Raw genomic sequence first — 22,423 nt, forward strand, 5'->3', positions numbered from 1 at the left:
TTCTGAGGGTTAGATCAAATTTAACACTAAATTTTGAGAAACATTCGAGCTCGAGCTAATTTTTTCAAAAATTTATCGGGCCGGGGTCGGGCCAAAAACTTTTAAAATTCATCGGGCCCGGGCCAGGCTTGGGCCAAGAATTTTGAAAACTTATCGGGCCGGGCCGGGCTCAGGCCGAAAATCTCCAAAACTTTTCGGGCCCTGGCTGGGCTGGGCCTAGGTACGTTCGGCCTGGATTGGGCTCGGGCCGAAAAATTCGGCCCGTGCAGGTCTCTATATTCTACGTAGGGCTAGGATATGCTGGCGTAAGAATTATCGTCTTTCATATCTCCCAATGTATGTAGTCTTCTTCCTAGCTTTCTTCCACCATATCTTTATCATCCCGTTGGAATTTTCCCCAGCCCAAAATTCCCCAGTGTTTTCTTTTTTTGGGGGGGGAGTAAAACCCACAATAAAAACCAAAAAAAGCCCACCTCAAAAAATATAATTCGAAAATTGGATTGAAATAATCTTAATATGATTATAATCACTTCCTTTAATCGTACTTCTTAGTGTATGCCTAATTTCAAAAATTGGCTTAAAATATCTGTTTACCACCAGAACAGAATACCATTGAAAAAAAGAAAAAATAGTTTCGAAATCATTTATAATGAATTTGTTTGCGCTTGATCAAATTATGTGTAACATTATTCAACTGTAATCTACTATATAAAATGAAAAGAATCATGTTTGTGTGCGCAACTCGGGAAAACGGTTAAATGAGGAGTTCAAATAAGCAACAAAAGATTTTTACTTGCCCAAGAAAAAACTTACTAGCCGACATCCCACAATAGAAATCATTTACTTATCTTTGGTATGATATTAAATACTCGCCCCGGGGGAGTGGGCTAGTGGTTATTTGCATCCCTGGGTTAACCGTTTGGAATGAATTTTTGGATGCAGTTATCACGTACCTCGAACTAGATTTTTAATCAGATTACTTTGATTAAAATGCGTGTTCTATGGGGAGGGGAGGGCAGAGGGTCAAAATCTATACGAAAATCTTAGTATCTCACGATTCTGTCAAGTTAAGATGATATTTTTTGTGTAAACTTTCCATTAAAAAATAAGTGGACCCGTGTCCCAGTGTTTTCGAGAGTTTCCAATTTAAGTAGGAAAGGATACCAAATTCCGTAATTTGAAAGCGATGTTGTCTGTTGTTTCTAATGACATCACACGAAGAAACGGTTAAAAGCAGTTTGAAATTAATTTTGAACATTCAATAGTTAGTACTTACCCTGAGTTTGAAAATCCCACTGTCTTATTATGGGATTTTTAATATTTGGTTCAAGGGCGCATCTTAGGAGAAGGAGTAGACGAAGTTCAAAATTCGTGTAAAATAAATAAATAAATAAATAAATATGTCACGAGCCCGTCAAGTTAGGAAGATGAAATCCTCATTAAAAATAAGTGAACATGTGTTCCAACGTATTTGGAAATTTTCGTTTTAAGGAGAGGGGTGATTTTCCATAATTCCTTTGTTCACATTGAAAGCGATGTTGAATGTTGTTTGTGGTCGCATCACGGGGAAACGGTTGAACAATTTGAAATGAATTTTAGAATATACTTTGTACCTACCTGAGCTGGGACATATCATGTAAATTTCCTTAATGGGTGTATTCTAAGAGAGAAGGGGGGTTAAAAATTCATCCCAGATATAGAATATCTTACTAAACTTTCATCGATATGCGTATTCTAAGGGAAAGAGGAGGCTCAAACATTTTCCTTGAACTTAATTCTCCCCCTGCAAAGAACGGGCACTTAAGCTAGTATGGAGTCAAAAGTAATGCGGCTACATTTCCTTTGTTTTCGTTACATACTCCTGTATTAATAAACAGAAAACGCTTCACTTGATAAAGGAAATTACTGAAGATACACCTCTATCTTCTCAACACTAACAGCAATCAGATCGTGGAACTCCCTAACTCTTTTTGATGAAGTACGTGAAGCATATTACATTTATTGTAGGTCATAAAACCCATTTAATCGTAAAATCTATATATATAAAAGAGAACGTACAAATCCTTTGTTAGCTCATCACGCTAATACGGCTGAACCAATTTCTTTCATTTTTGGGGGGTTATTAAGATTTGGACCCTAGATGGTTTTTATCATATCACTTTAATTTTCAATTACCAGTGTCTTGAGATAATTGACCATTCAAGTGTCCATAACGTAGAAATCCTTTGTTAGCTCATCATAGCTAAATCTAACCGTATTTATATGCAACCCACATGACCGTGTCACTCGGCGGGTTAACATAAATGACAGGCGATATAATGTTAACATTTACTGCAATCTTCTATGGTTTTTATCATATCACTTGAAAGCGAAAAAGTAAAAATTATCTAAGTAACAAAGTTTATTGCGTTCCGGGGTGACCCCAGCGAAGCGGGGTGAACGCTGCTAGTCTATTATAAGAAACCAAATTGGCAACTGAAATTGAGGAAAAAATCAATTTCCTACATTCCAGCTCTTTTTTTTAAAAAAAAAACTATTTCTTTTAGAAAAACAATATCCATTCAATGAAGCCATTTTTTTTATCTCTAGCTCCTGAACTCGAGGTACTATCCCAGTATTCGCCTGGCGTGTTTTGAGTGAAATTTAGGATGGTGGCTCAGGGATGTGAATCATTAATGTAAGAGGGGATTTTATTCCTATTCTCTATTATATAAAATTATGCACCTCTTCGTCATTCTAGAAAATTGTGAACTTCCTTCTTTCTAGAAAGCTTAATGTAAGCGAAAGTCAATAGTGTAAGCGTGTCCCACGAAATGCGTATGGGACTTTACGGATTGCGCATCATTTTTTTTTTTTTTTTTTTTAATTTCTAAGTTTAGTTCGATGTCTCATGATTATACAGTAGGGCTAAGGAGATTGTGATGATATGAATAATAATGGTGGCATGACGAAAGTGCTAGGAAACGGGAGAACCCCGAGAAACCCATGCACACGGTGTTTGTCCAACACAAAATGCACTTGGCGGAAGCTGTGATCGAACTAGGAACCGGCGCCAGATGTGAACAACTACGGTCCCACAAGGATATTCCGTAGTTTCGTGTGTACAGTAGAACGTAAATGCTTAAATGATATTTTAAGCAGGGTTGGCTGGTTTAAACCATGGTTTAAACCAAAAAACGAAAAATGTTCGTAAAAGTGTAAGTGTTTGTAAAATCTTGATGAACACACATTTGTGGGTTATCACGTTTCACTCCCGTATATTATTCGTATTATATTCAGACCTAAATTCCCCATTCATTACTCAAAAAGATTATACTACAAAAGCAACTTTTTTATATATATATAAGTTTATAAATGTTTGTTTTGTGATTTTTTTTTTGTAGTTATTATTGCTGTGTAATTGCAATCAAAGAAAAATTCTAAATATTGTTTCGTTTCAATGTTTACTATTGATAAAATACATCGAAATGCCGTACTTGTGTGTGTGTGGCGGGGTCATACAGACCCCACGAGAGGCATTTAGTGAAATGACAAGTATCTTTGGTATATATTTATGTATAAATGAGTCTGAGCCAAAGTGGACTCAAATAATTCGTATCTTTATACACTTTTCTTACTGATATGCAAATTAAGCAGGGGCGTCATTTAGGGGAAGGGGGCAGGGAGGGGCATTTGCCTCCCCCCCCGAGTTTGAGATGTATATAGATTTTATCAATAGAATAGTAGTAAATCAGTGAAAAACGCGATATTTTACTTATATCAAGGGGTCTCCCCCCCCCAAGCAAAATCTGAAATGACACTTCTGAAATTAAGTCGTCGTATTTCTTTAATTTGGACCAATAAAAGTCGTTGTTAACTAACTTGAACTAAATTAATTCTTCTGCACTCCGTAGTACTTTGAAATTGTCCATATGTAATTCTGTATAATGGTTTCACTTGTGCAACTGTGTATCCTTTTGTCCTTCTGAAATGACTCTTGACAGTTATATTAAGAAGCATGTAAAGATCAGTACAACGTATTTTTATCACGATTCCTTCGTGAGTGAGTCGGCAGACGTATCGCATTTGTGGCCAATTAGTCCTGGTTCCGAGTTCAAATGGAGGACAATTTCTCTCGGATGTAACTCGAGAAGCAGTTTTTATTCCGCTTTAAGCTTATTTGACCCCTTCCAGCATAATAACATCAAGGCGAAACAAACTTATTTCTGTCCATATATGATATGAATATATAGAGCAAATTATTTAAACCAAATAAACCTGGTTTAAACCAAAAAAACCGGTTTATTTGGTTTTTTTAATAAAAACCATGGTTTTTGCCAACCCTGATTTTAAGTAGGAATGTGACTTTAAATATACGTACAAAATTTTATAAAATCCAATATTACCCAATAGAACCCAATTTTACCCAATAAAACCCAGTTTTTTTTAACGTGGGTTTTCACAACCCTTTCTAGTTTTCTAACCACTTTGTTTTCCTCTTCAATTTTCGCAATGTTGTCCTTTCCTCTCTTACTATTCCTGTTTACTCCAAATAACTTACTACGTAAGAAGGTCCAGACAGAGAGAGATCTTCCTTGTTGTAGCAATAGTCTCCAACTTGCCACTGAACTTTAAGATGTTGGTTGTAATTAAATAAATCGTTGTGTAAATACAAAGATCCTAACAATTTATTTATGTTCTTTGCAGGTAAGTGTTCGGAAAAAGTATCTGCTAAGATGAACGTCTTGATGTCCATATGTAAGTAGTTCAGTTATTTTGGAGTAAAATTGTCGAAGTCCGTCATAAATGTTATATAAGATTTAAAATAAAATAAAATAAAATTGTAACAAATACAGTGTAGCTAGCCAAAGCGTTGCCATCAATAGTGTTAAATTACAATACAATTAAAGCAATATAATTCATATTAAAATAAGTCAGTGCTAAAAATGATAGTTTCTTTTCATCGTAGTATTAATATTTACGTCGTATTGTAATTTAGCAAGAATATAATAGTAGCATTTGCTTCATTCCATGTGATTTTCCTCACAAATTAACTTTTCTCATTGTTCCAGTAGCTTCAGTCTATTTTATCAAGTTTTGAGGAAAAACCTAACTATCTCGTTGAATGTAAACTACCTAAGACAGTGGGATTTTCCAAACTCTTGTTAACATATGACGGAAAGTACGGTTAATTATTTCATGGAAATAAGGTGTTTCAGGAAAGAAATCGTTGTTGCAGGTTACTTCCTCAAGTAGATGTATGTTCAGGTGTTGCAAAATCTGTTTCAAGTTCTAGGGTTATGTGCGAAAAAAATCCGTTAACATAGATGTACTGGGAGGGGGCGCAGATGATTTTGAATAGCCTAGAGCGAAGGAAATTAGTGAATGTTTTGTGTTGATTTTAATTCTTTTACCTCGGTGAAAATAATTGAATATAGGCCTACTTTATCAAAAAAGAAAGATAATAGATATCACGCTGTCTTCAATTATAACTGGGGCAACAGTTTGGTTTCTTGATAGAATATCATGTCTTTATATACGAGCACACTCAGCGCAACAGTTCCAATATCCACATACTTACATTATCTCCAATGACCTGTTATTATTTATTGTTTTGTTTTTCTTCAGAGTCTAAAGAAGTTAGAGCAGTGTCTAGTAAGAAAGGTGTGTGGGACAGACCATAGACCAAATAAGCAAACAGTGTTTCGTTACAGGAGAAATCAAGGTCTTGCAATAAGTAGCTAGTGCCGTCAAATTTTAAATTGTTGTAAATCTGTACAACGGTCGTAACATTCGCATACTACACTATGAGCAGTAGAATTACTTAAGACATACAAGCAGATATGTTTACTGAAACGTAAGCTTGTCATCGAATATAACACTAGGATCATTATACGATTGCACGTTAAACAATTATACTCTTAATAATGTGATCTTGTTTAATATGATTTTTTCTGAGAGAATTTATAAGAAAAGTGCATTGGTTAAAATTTAACTTCAGGTGTCAAGTTTTGGATCAAGGAGCAACTCGCGAGAAATCGTTTTGAAAATTAATGGAATCTTGTGAAGAAATTTCCTTTAAAGAATTTACAATCGTCTGCAAACAGGAGCATATTAATGGTTTGAAACTGATCGTAAAGTTAATTTATGAATAAGAAAAAAATGTAACGAACCATACACACTCCCTTGAGGAACACCAGTTCTTACTGAGAGAAATGTAGACATATCACCAGAAATGATTACAAGTTGTTGTCTATCAGAAAAATAGCTTACAATGAGCTTTAATAATATGTCATGTATGCTAAATTTGTTCGCTAATTTGAGGGGGAAAAAGAATAACGGAATCAATTGCTGTACTTACATCTAAATATATTATGTTTAATTGAATTATTCATAGCGTGTGGAAGAACTGACAAGTTTCCTACGTAGTTTCGTGTATTTTGGTGTCCGGTGAATAACTGCGTTCGTCCGTTGGTCATTTCTTTTTCCAATATGTCTGTCATCTTGGCAATCCGTTATTCTTGTCCTATCTTTGCGAGCAATTCCTAGTATCTCCATACTTCGTTGTGTAGTTTGCAGAACGGCGAATGTTTGGTTTTGTTAGTGTCTACGTTTTTAGTCTTTATGTCAAAATAAGAATGCATTCGTTGAAAATTTTGCTTTAGATATATTGATATTTGACTCCTCAACTTGAAGCTTTTGCTTCCGACTGTACTCCAGAGCTTACGAGTCTTAAATTATTTAATGTTGCCATCTATGAGTATTCTCTGTCCTTGGTAGACGTAACAGGATGGACCATTTATCTTCAATCGCTCTAGCAACTTTTAAACTGATAGATAAAAGTAGCTAAAGTTTGTACGATACAAATATCGACAAGGAGATATCATTTGTCATATTTCTGGATTACCACCAGGTTATCAGCATTGCTAACTCAACATAAAGGTATATTTTTTCAAGTGACACTATGTCAGATTATTCAAATCTACATGTTAAAACAGAAATTTACAATACCATTTTTATTAATTAATATTGCAAACTAAAAGGACGTGCCAATATAACAAACAAAATTCGAAGGCCTCTACAGCATAATAATGCAAATGAGACGGATGGTGCGATGTACATCCAAAATATCTTAGTATCGAATGCAATGATCATACACCGTATGATGTATTTTCAAATAGATAGGATGAAAGTTACATTAATTGAAAGTTTGACTTTTTAAAAAGGATTTATTCCAGAAAAGTGCTCAGACGAGTGCCATGACCAATCACGTAGATGCTTTTGACAAGTCGTAAAGTAATGGCGTTTACTGGAATGTGATATCTCAAAACGTTCCGGAGGTAATAAAGCATAAGTAGAAATTGATATGCTGTTTAAAATGACGTATTTGTTAACCATTCTTATAGTGGTGGTTGCTTTCCTTTGCTTCTATAACATTACAACAACAGTTTTAGGTATTTGTAATTTTAAGCAGTGTTGGAAACTTTACCGTTGCTTAAATGTCTTCGGAAATGTTTGAGATATCAAATTGCAGTGAATGACATTATGAGCTTTGTCTATTGAAAATCATCTACATGGAGTGATAACTTACCTAAGTAGATTTTCAAGACAAAACCATTTGAGAAACGCGAAATTTTCAACTGTGTCCCTATTTATTCGAAATACGGGATATCATGTTCATAGTATTCGATACTATAAAGTACTTTGGATATGCATCGCTGTGTCTGTTTCAGTTGCGTTATAACTGTTGTAGAGGCTTTCAAATTTGGATGTTCGCTATTTCAAAGCGTCCGTACTTGTAATACTGGATAATAAATGCAATATTGTAAGTTTTCCTTTAACATATATATCTGAAATGTGTAATAATCCGACGTAGTGCCATTTTAAGAAACACAATTTACGTTTGGTTGGCAGCAGTGTTCATCTACCGGTATTGCAGAGCATGTCAAATGATTTTACCCTATCTGTATTTGTGTACAGAAGTTTGGAATTTAAAAGCTAATAATAACCCATGTTACTCCCCTATAATTATATTAATTACACTTTCACCTTTGATGCTGAAGATCCGATTTCGATTCCCGTTGAAGTTCATTTGAATCACACATTAAGCTGGAGGTATACGTCTGGTATAATCTTCGGTCTTTAGAACGATTGTTAGGATTACAAGAAAAGCAATCACAATCTGAGTATCGTATAAGCGTAAATGAAAATAACATTTCTTCATAGATTAAGCACTGTCTGGTTGTAACGCTTCGAGCTCTGTAAGAAAAATACACGTATTTTTGTAAAATAAATAAATAAAAATAAATAAATTAAATGTTGTTAGCAATGGATATTCAACTTCTTTTAACAAATACTATTTATTGGTTGAATGTGTTGTATTTTTCTTGTTGTAAAGCTGTACAACTCAGTCAGTTTTTAATAATTTTTACAGCTCATGGGCAAGTTGCTACCTATTTAAACTGTTAGGTTAGCAAATTGTAAAGAAATATTTTATGTGCATCAGATTGTATTAACAATAATTTCACTGTACCAGCTAACACCAAAGACATAAACTTGACTTGGCTTCGGTTGGCAGTGACTTCAAGTGGAACGAAGTGTAATCTGTTTCTTCAAGTCGAGAGAATGTATTGTTATAAATATAATTTCGTAGGTTGTTTTATTTTTAATTTCTTGGTATTCTGTTAACTGTCAGTCTCATAAATGCATTAGTTTAGGTCACGTTTGCTCATCATGTATGGATATAACAGATATAGGCATTCCTTTAAGACAAGCTGTATTCTTTTTCAAAGACTATATATATTTAAATCAAGTTATTACGTATGTATGCATTATCAACATGGTGTGGATAGTTTTTGAGAATAAGCCTCGACTATAAAGCGGACTTTTTCAAACTAAAATTCCACTTTAACGAAAAGCCATTATTTGAGATGTTGACAAATATTTCATCAAATATATCTTGGAAACTTTTTTTAAAAAAAGTTTTACGTCCCACAGTTATGCCGGCTAGGCTAGAGGAGACGGTGATGATGAGAAATGAATTTAATGGTGGGATGAAGAAAGTAGGAGGAAATGGGGGAACCCCAAGGAAACCCACGCACACGGTGTTTGTCCACCACAAAATTCACTTGGCGTGGTTTGAACCCAGGACTCTATGCACTAGAGGTGAACGCTCTACCATTGAGCTACTGCGGCCCCCGAAGCTTTGAATTCTGAAAGAAGTAATAATCGAATTTTCATTTCCATGCTAGTTAATTGTGAACTATTTTCTGTGGGAACGTGACTTACCAAAGTCTTTCTATAGATAAATTATATTGTGAAATCAGGTCCGTCAAACTGATGAAAGCAAGTTTTCCGGCTTGAATAATGATTTGTACCCGACAGGCTATCACAGGAAGTTTTCTTCTGACAATGCGTTCGTTGACGTTCAGTTTTCATTCACTTCCTTCAAATCAAAATGTCAACATTTTCTTGCGTATTGAAGCTTTCGCATTGACAGATCACATTGGAGACATGTTCTGTTGATTTACATGGAGAAGTATTATATATTCTCGTTCGGATGAAGGGACAGTTACGGTTGTTTTTATTTATTCGATCTGTAGAAGGAACTATATCTACAGGAGTAGCTGTCTTTACAGTGAAACCACCTCTAGTTGACTGGCTACTGTTTCCGAAATTAAGCAGGTGGTCAGGCTATAGAACGGCATTCTTTTTAAAATCATATTTTACTGTGATAACTTATAGTAAGCGAAGGGACATAGCAGTATCTATGACATTGAAGTAGCCGATAATGATCCCTTCGTAGCCAAATAGCAAATGCACATAGCTATTCCGGTGGATGTGCGAAGCTACAAATATAGATGATAAGAGCAAGATCTGTCAGCTCTGAATTTGAGTCCCGCTTGGGATTGGTATTCGTCATAATTTCGCCATTAATCTCATCATCGCTTAATGAGATACTTTAGCAGAAAATCGTGGCTAAAATCCTGAAAGTATGTAACCCAATCTGCCGTGGAGTGATGTGGGTGGCCTAGCTTCTGCACAATCTGATTATTTCGTACCTCATTCCAATGAAGACATAATGCCTGTATGTGACGGAACCTGGGGGCTCAGACTCTTGGAGACTCTCGCCTTTATTTATGGGGCTCATCTTTACGGAACTATAAAGGTTCATAGCTCCAAAACTATGGGACCTACCGTAGTCGGGTCAATACTTCACTTAGGAACTAATATGCGCACTATCCAAAAATACATGTTTCAGAATTCTAAGGTACTGACGCAACAATTTTTATAGAGGGAGTTTTGCTACTGGCACATAATTTGAAGTCGCACCAATTACCTCTGTAAAAATTGTTGCGGAAGTACCACAGGATTCTGAAATTTGGATATTTGGATAGGGCACATACTAGTTCTTAAGTGAAGTCTTGACCCGACTATGGTAGGTCCATAGTTTTGAAGCTATGAACCTTTAAAGTTCATTTTTCATGTTTTTGGCAGCCTGTAACTCCGAAAGGAATAATTTGAGCACCCAGGTTGGTCTATATTTTTTGTCTTATTTTGGTGTCAGGAATCACCTCCCAAACGTTGTCGGTGTTGTTTTGAAACACCCTGTATATATAATATACAGTCTGGTCGAAATTTCTGTCTCAAGGTTAGCAAACCATAAAAATAAAACGAAGTATGGAGAGAAAGATATGTGCAATGCAATATATACAAGGGTAAGTGATAAATCAATGGGTACAGCAGTTATTCCAAAGGTCGTCCCTGTGCCTGGACACAGGCTCGTAAACAACCAGGCCAATCATCAGTGGCATCATGCACAACATTCGTGTGTATGTCAACCACTGCTTTCACTATAGCAGACCTAAAGCGGTCCACAGTCATCTGAGATTGAGCACACACTTTCTCCTCCAAATAGGACCAGATCTTATAGTCAAGAGAATTTAGTTTGGACTGGACGATTGCCATTCTTCGGTGGTGATGAACGCAATTTTGTTGAGAGGGAACCACTCCTGAGTCGTCTTCGCCTTGTAAGCCGTTGCTGAGTCCAGTTGGAGTACCCATCGCTTATTCTTGAACATGGTGATGCCAAGGGGTTTTACCACCTTGTCGAGAAGTCCTCCTGGTACTCTGTGGCCCGTTTTCACACGTTTTTTGACAAAGATGGACGTCAATGGGATCCAGATACGACACAACCAGCCAAACCATCATTGATGCAGGATTATGGCCTCGCTGGGAACTTGTTCATATGCTTCAGCACTGATTGTGGCATACACCCCATCATTCTGTCTGTTTAGATATTCTTCAACTGTGAAAATTTTCTCTTGTCGATGATTGTTACCCGCATTCTGCTTCAGGAGCAACTTTATCACATTCTGATCAAGCGTTGATGTAACGCTGTCCTGTCTGTGATAGACATATAGTCCTAAGTCTTCATTCATCACCCTTTTTATTGACGATTGCGATATGTTCATTTGCAGAGTTATGAGTTTCTGCTTACGTACTGGATTTCGAGCGATTCTTGCATTCACTGCCTTAATGATTCCTGATGTCCTAACGGAGTGAGGTGTACCAGTGCGAGGATTATCCTCGACAGATATTTCGTTATACATGTATCTCTGTGTGGTGCGATAAATGAATTTCTGTATAATGTTCAGCTTTTGCAATAATTTAAAGATAGTTGTCGGAGGGTGTCCGCACTTGTGTAGGGCCAAAACTGCAACACGATCTTTCTCCCATTCCCTCTTCATTCTGCAAGAAACAAAGGACAACAGTGTTGTAAGTTAAGCCCACTTTAGGCTTTCACAACAGTGTTAGATTATTTTCTTAAATCATTTCTAACTGACTTTCGTCCTACATGTTTGAGACAAAATTTATGATCAGACTATATATATTAGGAAAGACTGATATGCACAAAAGTCTCAGTGTAGTTGTTAGTATCATATTTCATTATCTCACAGAGATATACATATTTGATTACTTTGCTGGCATTATTTTAAAAAAAAATATTTTTACCCAGGTTTTAACTTCTCGTGAAATCCAAAGTCTCAGTACCTTAGAGGATTTCGTACCTCTTTAAGCATTCATCAGTTGTTGGCTAATCTGTTTGTAAAGTCTTCCGAGCTCTTTAAAGTTTTGTGAAACATAAGAGAAAAATAAAAAGAATATTTTCAGAAGAAACTTCCGTAGCGATTAACTTTATGTAGAGATGCCTTAGTCTCATTGGATATTATGTAGTAAGCATTATATTGATTTTATTGTGCTTCACTGTTGATGTTTGTATGAACAGTCATACTTAATACTAAATTTTTAGTCATTTTTAGAAAAACATACTCTCGACCATGCGCATGAGAGACTAGCAAGACTAGCGCAAATTACAAAAATCGCAGTCATCTTATATGTATTCTATTATCACTGGCAGGTCATTTGTCATAAATTAGATTGGTTCAGTTGGAGTTTAGCGTCCCGTTCAACAGCGTGGCTGTATGAGACGTGGAAAGGCTTAACGTGGGATTCAAACAACACAGCTCCCGCCGGGAATCGAACCTGGTTCTTCTGCGCGAAAGACGCTTACGTTAACCACGTAACCACGAGTGATTTTGTCGCAAATGAAAATCTTAACAAGCACTTTCTAGGGAGCAGGTGCCCTGTTGACAGTCTTTATATTAATGTAGGAATTATCTGTTTTAATTCTGTTCGTCCACTTTAGTATAACAATTGTCTGGAGAGCCCCTCACTGGTCTAGTGGTTAGCACGTGGTCCTGGGTCGATTCCCGGTATAAACAAAAATACTAATTTCACAATCATTTACTTCTATTTATCATCCGTCTCCTGCAGCCTAAATGCATAATCGTAAGACGTTAAACTAACAATTTCTTTTTCCCTTTCCCTCTTTTACCTTCTAGTGTACATTGTATTGTCCCTAACTCATACTTAATACTCAGTGAACATCTCGTTCCGTCCACCATTAGTGTTAAATTCTCACGCACCTGTGACGCGAAATTCTGAAGAGGAAGTTGGTTTAAAATGTATTTGAGACCTAAGAACTTCTAGGAATTCCTGGACTCTCCACTTCTCGCAGTCCTTAAGAATGCCATGGCCAGTTTTATTCCTATCTTTTTCCTAATTGTTGGTATTGGCTTTATTTTTGTCAACATGTGCTCACTAAATTTGCCCACATTTAAAGCATAGTAGTTACGAATTCATTCTAAACAACAAAACATACGCCTTTACTATAAGTTTGTAACACTAAGGGAACAGAGTGGTTCAGTGTAAGAGCGCTTACATACGTTGCGATGAATTCCTGGTTCGATTCCAGGCTATGCGAGTTGTGGTAGATAACATCGTGTCCATGTATTTTCTTTAGTTTCCCGTTTTCTCTCAGATTTTCATTCCACCAATTCTTGGATATGGCGGAATCTGAAATGAAAATCAATAAGCTGTTAGAAAACTTGAGGAAGGGTTGTGAAGAATGTAGGATGAGAATAAATGTTAGGAAGACAAAAGCTATGGTGATTGGAACGAAGCGGTCAATGTCAAATATAGAAGTAGGAGGGGAGAAAATAGAACAGGTGACTAGTTTTCGATATCTGAGCAGTATTATTAGTGTTAAATTTTTATTTACTAGTTATAACATTCCCTTAATTACTTGGTAACTAACCTAAATCAACAGGCTTCCATTTTTAGCTATTTGTTTACTTCACAATCCATAATACATCATTGCTTATTAACAAACTTACTTTCAAAAGATCATCGCCATCTCTTTTTTCAACTCTTTCTCTTGTTTAGATGAGTGCATGTACACAAAACCATAACTCTTTCTGCCCTCAACAATTAGTGATGATATGAAGTGCGAACGTGTAATAAAAGCAAGGATAGGAATGGCGAAAGAAGCCTTTAGGAGGAAGAAAATACTATTTTGTGGGACGTTGAATAAAGAGTTCATTCTTGAGAGAAAAAGACTCATAAAATGGTTCGTGTCGAGTATTGTGTTGTGTGGGGCAGAAACATGGACATTACGCAAAAATGGTGAGAAACGACTGAAAACTTTCGAAATGTGGATGTGGAGAACAATGGAGAATTAGTTGGGTCGAGCGGAACATGAATGAGAGGGTTTTAGAAATGGTGGAGGAGAAAAGAACCATTTTAGACATTATTGAAAAGAGAAGTGGGTTGGTGCATTGGCTAAGAAGAAACTGTATCATAAAGGACATGCTAGAAGGTATGGTGGCAGGAAAGAAGGAGGGGTAGAAGGCTAGTACAATTAATGAATGATGTCGAAACAGAAAAATCGTACGTGATGACGAAGAGGTTAGCGGAAGACCGTGGAGCATGGAAACTTCTCGGTTGCGGCAAGCGACCTGCCAATAATGGCAGAATACCTGTAATGATGATGATTGCTTTCACAGTCATTCAGTTTCATTAATCATCCGTCTCCTTTAGTCTGCATGGCATATTCATGGGATGTTAAACTGGATATTTCATTTCATTTTCATTTCGAATGTAACACCAAGTGTAATGAGTTATTTTAAATATCCTGAAGAAGAATTGGCTAATTAAATACCTATACCACTTAAAAACCAATAAAATGAAGAAAGGTAATATTCGCTACTAACAATATTAAATATAGTTACCAGACCAGCAAAAATAGAAAAATTTCCCAAAAAAGTATATTGAGTGTAATTTTTCTGTATTCATGAAAGCAAATCAATGGGATTTAATTTTAATTCTAATACTTACGCTAAAATCAGAATAGTTTATGGCACTTTTTGAGTCAGCTAATAAAGGACTTTATATTGTAGAATTCTGAATATTTCAAGGATAATTACATTGGGCATTACTCCGGCGCAGGAGACCCAGGTTCACTTCCACGGGGGACCTCATGTGGTTCGGGTCTCACGGTAAGCCGTAGGCCCACATCTCATAAAGCCTATGTGCTGAAGTGGATGCTAATCTCTAGGTCAACCAACATTTGCTTTACGTTACAATCTTTCAGTTCATTTTGGGTCATTTTAAAAACTTTTTTCCAACGAGTCTTCTATTACGCGACGAAATTCATTCGTAGTGGTCGAGATTATAAGGACTAAAGTTGTTGATGGTAGAGATAGGTTAAAACACAGTGTGGCAGGCAGTATTTTTTTTCTGAATTATCTGGATTTCTTGCCGATCCTTCAGTATTTTCAAGAGAAAGGCCCCCTACCTGGTATGGTGTGACTGACTTTTTTCCCCATTCCTACATTCGCATCATCATGAGAACTTGAGGACGAACATTGAGAAGTACAAAATTCCATCCTAGAAACCCTACAGGTGGAAGCCGATGTGTTAACCACGCATTACCTAGCTCTACGTCTGCTCGCTGTATAGGGGCACGGGGTATTGGTACTTAAAATTCCTTTGCATCAAATATCCTACCCCAGCGTCGTATTCAGGGAGGTAGTCAGAACATGCGGAATTTTCAAGTTTGTTTGAATAGCACCAGTGTCGTTAAATAATAATAATAATAATACGAAATTCTAGATACAGTTTATGTCTAGCTCTTACTATGCGGTACTGAACAGATTCAGTGGGCTTCTTTCCCTTTTCTATGCGCAGAGGCAAGGACGCCGATTTCTCTAAATTTGGGGGGCCCACTCAGACGCAGAAGGTATATATATGAGGATGTTAAGACAAATTGCATTCAAATGATCCCAAATATTATATACTGTATTCATAAATACACTAGGGGGCCCACATGAGCTTTGAGGGACTCGGCCTCCCCAGGATCGGCGCCCTTGCACAGAGAATAAAATTAGAATTTGTGAGAGGAGTAAGTTTATTTTTTTTAACTGTGCTGAGTACCCACGCCATATCCCTTTTGGGATTTTTACTGCATCTTCACTATTTAAGTTATCCTAGGAATTTGGCCAGTGCCTCATTCTCTTAAGAATAAACCAATCTTCCAAGCAGTACTATTTGCATGCCCGTATCGTATATTGGAAAAGAGGAATTCGAGGAAAATAGAGAATTTTTTTAAAAAAAAATCTCTGGACCGGTCATATGTTAACATACAGATCTCAAAATCACTTGAAAAATACTAAGTGGTGTACGCAATGAGTGAACAAAATACTAGTCTGATATCTTGAAAGCTAAGGAAGGGGAAAAGGAAATTATAGAGGGGAGGGGAGAGAAGGTGGAGGAAAGAAGCCATAACATGTACTATATATATATATATATATATATATATATATATATATATATATATATATATATATATATATAATATGTGTGTGTTATTGGATCCCATAAAACCTTTTAGACAGCGTGAGAATAAAATAAGCATTTTGCATTGTACTCTTGAAGGCCAAAGAGATGACGTCATGACCCCCACCAGTCTGACGAGCTACTCAAAACACAAGGATCTGTTTCACAATTGCATCTACGACTGAACAATAAACAGAACTCAGCAGTAATAGATGTTAAATTACCATAAATTCGGAAATGGTTATTGATTTATATAGGGAATTACTTTTCTAGTTATTTTAAAATTAGCTGCACTTTTAGTTATCTGATTTTACTGAGTTCTTCAATTGTAGTTAAATGGCCAGTGTTTTTTTAAATGAATTTTCATTATATGTACATTTACTATTAGTTAAATTAAATTTGACTATTAACTATTAAAAATGTACATATAACATTTTTTTTCAAAATGAACTGGATGTTTTTACGGATTTCTTTAAATCTATTTAAATGATCCTTATTTGGTAAAAATTAATGGGCGCAAAAAAAAAGTAAAAAGAAAGATCTGTTTTTGTTTTGAAATTGTCAGTTGGCAATTGTAAAGAATGGAAGCCTAAAATATGATTCCTCAGTGGAAGAAAAAGAGAACTTTTCACTAACGTTCAACAAAAGTTACCTTGCTTGCATTCAGTCAATCCTGGTTCCTTCAGTTTTGATTCAAAGATTGGCCCTGTCGTGCCATTCTCGGGTCCCTTGCAGCAAATTATTCGCGGTCTGCTGCACGACTTCGGTCTGCCTATGGTTTCTTTCTCCTCTCTCTATCTCTGTCTCTCGCTGTTCAGAACTCTTTTTCTGAAACTAAAGCAATTTCTTGCATTTATTTACGTTCATCCGCATGAATTTTCAAGACCTACTTTCCACGCTGAGGATTCCAGATATTAAACATGATCATATGTGACATACCATATAACTTGTTTTCGTTCTTGTTGGAACAATAGTAATTTTCTTCATTTTGTGCGTGTATGCTGATTATGAATGGCGTAAATGTTATGTATGTATTTTCTTGGCGTCGCTGCCGTTTACCTTTCCCAGGTCTTGTGGAGGCGGGACAAGTCTTGGCCGGAAACACCCGAAGAACGGCGAATGTAGCAGACCAGCGCGGGGTGACGGTTGTCCTAACAGTTGAGGTTTCGGTGTTTGTGGTGCGATAGATTTGTGATTGTGTCTCCACGTGGATTAAAAGTTGTTTTGTGGCAAGTTTTGTTCTCTATGAACCAGACTTGACAGACGAGAGGTCATCTGAGAAGGAACGAAGCGGGGTCACGTCGACCCCGTCCATCAGGTCACTATGCCTGGAGGAGAGGTAAAGAATTTGAGTGCTTGTAGTGTACGAAATTATAAAGAATACGATGATTTGGAGTGTAGGAAAGTTTTCGACAATTTTGTTAATTTTAACTACTCTCAGAGTTAGTTCTTAACTGGGAGCTTCAAACCTTTTCATATCTAAAAGTTAAAAAAAAGAAGAAAAAGAAAAAAAGTCCATAAAATATCCTGTCCTTGGACTGGCCTTTGATTGACTATTATCACATCCTTTATCCAGAACGAGACTATAATAGGGTGTAAAGTGGAATATGTACCGTGTTAATGTGTTCGACGCTTTCCCACCGGGAATCAAACATAGAACCTGATGCATCAAAGGCACGCATGCTAGACGTTAGATCACCGAAAAGAATAATCTGTGCTTGAATTCCAGCTGAACGAAAAAGTGCTTTATTTGCGAGCTGAATGTTAAGATTTAGTTATGTTTATATTTATCTGAGCGGATACTTTAACGAGTTGTTTGTTGGCCTTACAGCATACGACTAATAGACAAATATCTGTCGAGAATTGTACCAAAGATCGAAGCCGGTACTGTGTGATTTCAGTAAGTTTATTACTTCTCATATCATTCGTTTTGATTGTGGATCACGTGAGCAAGGCCTCAAGATGTGGTGTTACTGTTTTAAGAGATCGAAAGGTTCATCGCCGCACAAATAAATGCTCACCATTCCGCAAGTCAAACCAATTTCTCAGTATTTATTATTTACTCCAAGGTCCTGCTTTATGCATATTACCCTGTCATCTTCTTGGTCTGCCCAAAGGTCTCGTTCCCCAGGTTTCCAGGTGGCCCTGCTCTCGCCTTCGGTGTGAGCGGTCCTGGGTTCAATTCCCTGTGGGGACACAGTCGAAAAAGTGTAAAAAGCTTTTCCAAGCCAGCCATCCTGAGTGTTCTTGGGTTTTCCAAGCACACCAGGCAAATGCCGGGATGGTACTTAACATCCCAGGCCGCTTCCTTTCTTCCTTTTCCCCCCGGTTAGTGTGCTCGTCGAGTGACGTCATCCTTAATACGTGATGGGCTAAATGGTTATGGATGCCGAAATCCCAGAAATCTAACTCCTCTTCCTCCCCAGATACTATTGTACTCCAAGCATATTTCCGATGTGAGCGACTTATCTCGGCTAATTGAGATGTTTCAAAGTTGGTATAATGTTCGGTGGCTTGTACCTGTTGGGAAGTGCCGAATTGCGAAAAATTGTTAATATCTTTTATTGTCTGAGTTTTGTGTTCGGCAAGCCTCAGTTATTCTTTACGCATCAGTGACCAATTTTCATTCCGTACAATATCATGAGATGAAGTAGGCTGGTAACCAATTTCTCTTCTAGCACGGCATCTAACCTCCTCCCAACCTTCGCATCAAAGAAAGAGAACTGTTTCTTCTATTTCTAATTAGTGTTCATACATTGAATGCATTCATAAGGAGTTTCAAGAGAAAAAACTGTAGGAAGTAATTTTTTTCTTGTTTCGTCCTAATTACTTTAAATGTTAATTGTAACGGTGTCATTACAGTATAATATAGGTGTCAGAGAAACAAGTTTGACATAAATAATGAATAGTAATACCACATATTAATAGCTTCCTTATTTCTATTCTTAGAATTGCCTCTGACCTTGGTCATGATAAAATATCACATTACTGTGTAGTGGGTTGTATGCTCTAGCACAGTCTTTCGCAACCTGGGGTCCGCAATCCAATCTGAGAAAGGCACACACAGTGATGAAAAAAACATCATCTTAAGTTAAATGATGGAATTAATGGCAAGTCAATTTGTTTAAGACGTGATATTCGACCTACAAGAATGCTCGCGCCGTGTGGACTTTGTGGTGGACAAACACCGTGCTCGTGGGTTTTCTCGGGGTTCTCCCGTTTCCTCCCACTTCCTTCATTCCACCATTTCATTCATTTCTCATCTTCACCGTCTCCTTTAGCCTAACCGGCATAATCGTGGGACGTAAAACTTAAAGATTTCATTTCATTTTTTTCGACCTACAAGAAATTGGCTAGACTCCATTTATATATTGGGGGCGCGGTGGCTCAGTGGTAGAGCGTTCGCCTCCGGTGCTTGGAGTCCCTGGTTCGATTCCAGCTCGCGCCGTGTGGACTTTGTAGTGGACAAACATCGTGCTCGTGGGTTTTCTCGGGGTTCTCCCGTTTCCTTCCACTTTCTTCATTCTAGCATTTCACTCATCTCTCATCATCATCGTTTTCTTAGCCTAACCGGCATAAACGTGGGACGTAAAACTTAAAGATTTCATTTTCATTTCAATTTTTACATTTATATATTTGCAACATCTTAGTCAGGGTGAACGGCTTCAGGTTTGAAACCCAGGAGCATCCAATTATAGTGTAGGCATTGTAGCACTCCAACATAATTGTACGACTGAAAAAAAAAAAAAAACCACCCACACCCATATATATACACTACACACATTGAGAAGAAATATACATACTAACCGTATATATAGCAAGTGGTTTTTCACATTTATTGTAGACCCTAAAGGGGGTCGCAGTGTGGAAAAAGTTGGGAAAGGCTCTCTAGCACACTGTGAAACTGTTTTCTTGTCGTTTGCCAGAGGACGTAAGTGAGCGTTCAGATCCCCGGTTCAAATCCGTGGTCAGTTTCCATTTTTAAAGCCTTCGTAGTCTTAGTGAATGCTTAGTGTTATAATATTTAGTCCCTGTTCCACTTTCTTCAAACTGTTATAATCCATTCAAATAATATTCGGACTATTTCGGAATACTACTTATATTCTCTTAGGGGGCCGCGGTGGCTCAGTGGTAGAGCGTTCACCTCTGGTACTTGGGGTCCCGGGTTCGATCCCAGCCCCCGCCAAGTGAACTTTGTGGTGGACAAACACCGTGTGCGTGGGTTTCCTCGGGGTTCTCCCGTTTCCTCCCACTTTCTTCATTCCACCATTTCATTCATTACTCATCATCACCGTCTCCTTTAGCCTAACCGGCATAACCGTGGGACGTAAAACTCAAAGATTTCATTTTCTATTCTCTTAGATTTATTTTTTTTAAACTGTTGTTTTGAAAAGTGAAAAATAACTTAATTTTCCGTGCATTTTGTGTCTAGCAGCTGAATCTGTAAGATTGTTAAATATGTTGCATGTTAATCATTTTCCTGGGAGGTCAAATCCCTTTAAACTAGTCTTGCATCGCTATAAATATTAGCTTGATTTCTCAAACTTCGTCAGTTTACAACGGACTATGGCTAGGTTCACGGTTGAAAGTTGTTAGAAAAAGAAAAAGAACTATTTATTTATGGGAACATGTAGCTACACATGTACACTCATGTCCAAAATGATTGTCGCGTATCTATAACTGTCTTATTGTAAGAATATAATTTGATAATGATTTTGCAGGGTACTTTTAACACTGATACTATGTATATAATCGGGAAATGTATATTTGTGGTAAATTTTATAGGAAAAGAATTAGAATGAGTAGAACAAAATGTTGCTAAATGGACAAGAACGTTTCGTTTTCGTTTTATTGTTCTTATTACTGCTCTTTTGACATCAAAATGGCCACATACATGCCTTTGCCGATTATACACATACTAACATTAGAAGAAACACCGGGTGAATTCGTTATCAAATTATATTCCTGCAACAACATACTCATAGACATGCGACAATAATTTTGGACATGAGTGTACATATTAAAGTAATATTACCATTTGTTCAATGTCTCAGTCATTTTGTATAGAAACTTGGAACTTTATGAGTGTTGAACCGATACGTGGAGCATCAATAAATAAAAACGCCATCATTAAATCGTGTGAGATGTGGTAGTACTACGAAAGTCTCGCAACTGATAAAGCACGTATTGACTTCAGAAAGAGGATATAAATGCAGGAAGAGTCTTTTATTTCTCTGACATAAATCTGCATTTGTATCGATTGTACAAATAGAATTTGGTTTTCTGTATACTAATTACTTTCATCGTGCTGTGTATACGACCTATGAACTTCATTGATTGTGGTTTAGTGGAGACATCATCAATGAGAGCCTGAGAATTGAATTCTGCCAGATAGTTGCCATTTCGTATTCAAGACAAGACGAGAAATTTCTCGAGTCTTGGGGCGACTGTAGTTCACTCAAATCTTAGATCTCAAAAACTGTTTTGTGGCCCCTGGTATTGTAGTCGCTAACCCTCTCGCCTTTGGTGCGAGCGGTCCCGTGTTCAATTCCCAGTAGGGCCACTCGGTGGAAAAATGTAAGAAGCTTTTTCATGCCTGAATGAGGTTTTTCTCATTCACATCAGGCAAATGCCGGAGTGGTGCCTAACTTATAGGTCCCACGCCGCTTTCTTCTTTCCCCAATCCTTTCTTCCCTTTCCCCCGGATAGTGTGCTCGTCGAGGGACGTCATCTCTCATATGTGACGGGCTAAATGGTCATAGACGCCGAAAGCCCAGAAATCTAAATCTAAAACATTGTTTTAGCGTTGCATCATGCATAGTATAAAAACTATAAAGTGATAGAGTGATTGTATGAACATAATGAAGAGAATTTATCAACATTTATACGCAAGTCATTACACAGCATACTGTAATAATAAATATGGTTACATGTTATATCACACCCTTCGTTAACCTCTCATGACGCGGAAGAATTCTGGTAACTTCTAGATGACATTAAGAAAAAACCCGGGCAGAAATTTACAAGACGAGACGAAAAATTTTATTTCCCTCCTCGTCTAGGCTCGTGGCCAACACTAATGCCATATTAACTTCTGAATGGTCAGTCTGTCTTCATAGCTCTAAATTTCACTGTAGCACGCAATCCTCCCCACCCAACATATAAGTGCCTTCGTAAAGGTGGTGTTTATCGGGGAAGAAATTGA

General features: G+C 37.1%; 1 protein-coding gene across 4 annotated transcripts in view; it reads left to right on the forward strand.

The window, feature by feature from the left end:
- Positions 1-22,423, forward strand: part of Pka-R1 (protein kinase, cAMP-dependent, regulatory subunit type 1) — a 311,550-nt gene that overhangs the window by 190,763 nt on the left and 98,364 nt on the right. Inside the window, exon 1 of one of the 4 annotated variants that reach the window (XM_081750679.1) lies at positions 17,363-17,557. The exons of the other annotated variants lie outside the window; for them this stretch is intronic. Coding sequence (XP_081606805.1) covers positions 17,543-17,557 — 15 coding nt within the window. The 5' untranslated portion in view covers positions 17,363-17,542. Of the gene's footprint in view, positions 1-17,362; positions 17,558-22,423 lie in introns of those variants that run through there. 4 annotated transcript variants of the gene reach the window in all.

The sequence above is a fragment of the Thermobia domestica genome, chromosome 3 (assembly GCF_964235325.1).
Source record: "Thermobia domestica chromosome 3, izTheDome1.hap1.1, whole genome shotgun sequence".
Taxonomy (NCBI): domain Eukaryota; kingdom Metazoa; phylum Arthropoda; class Insecta; order Zygentoma; family Lepismatidae; genus Thermobia; species Thermobia domestica.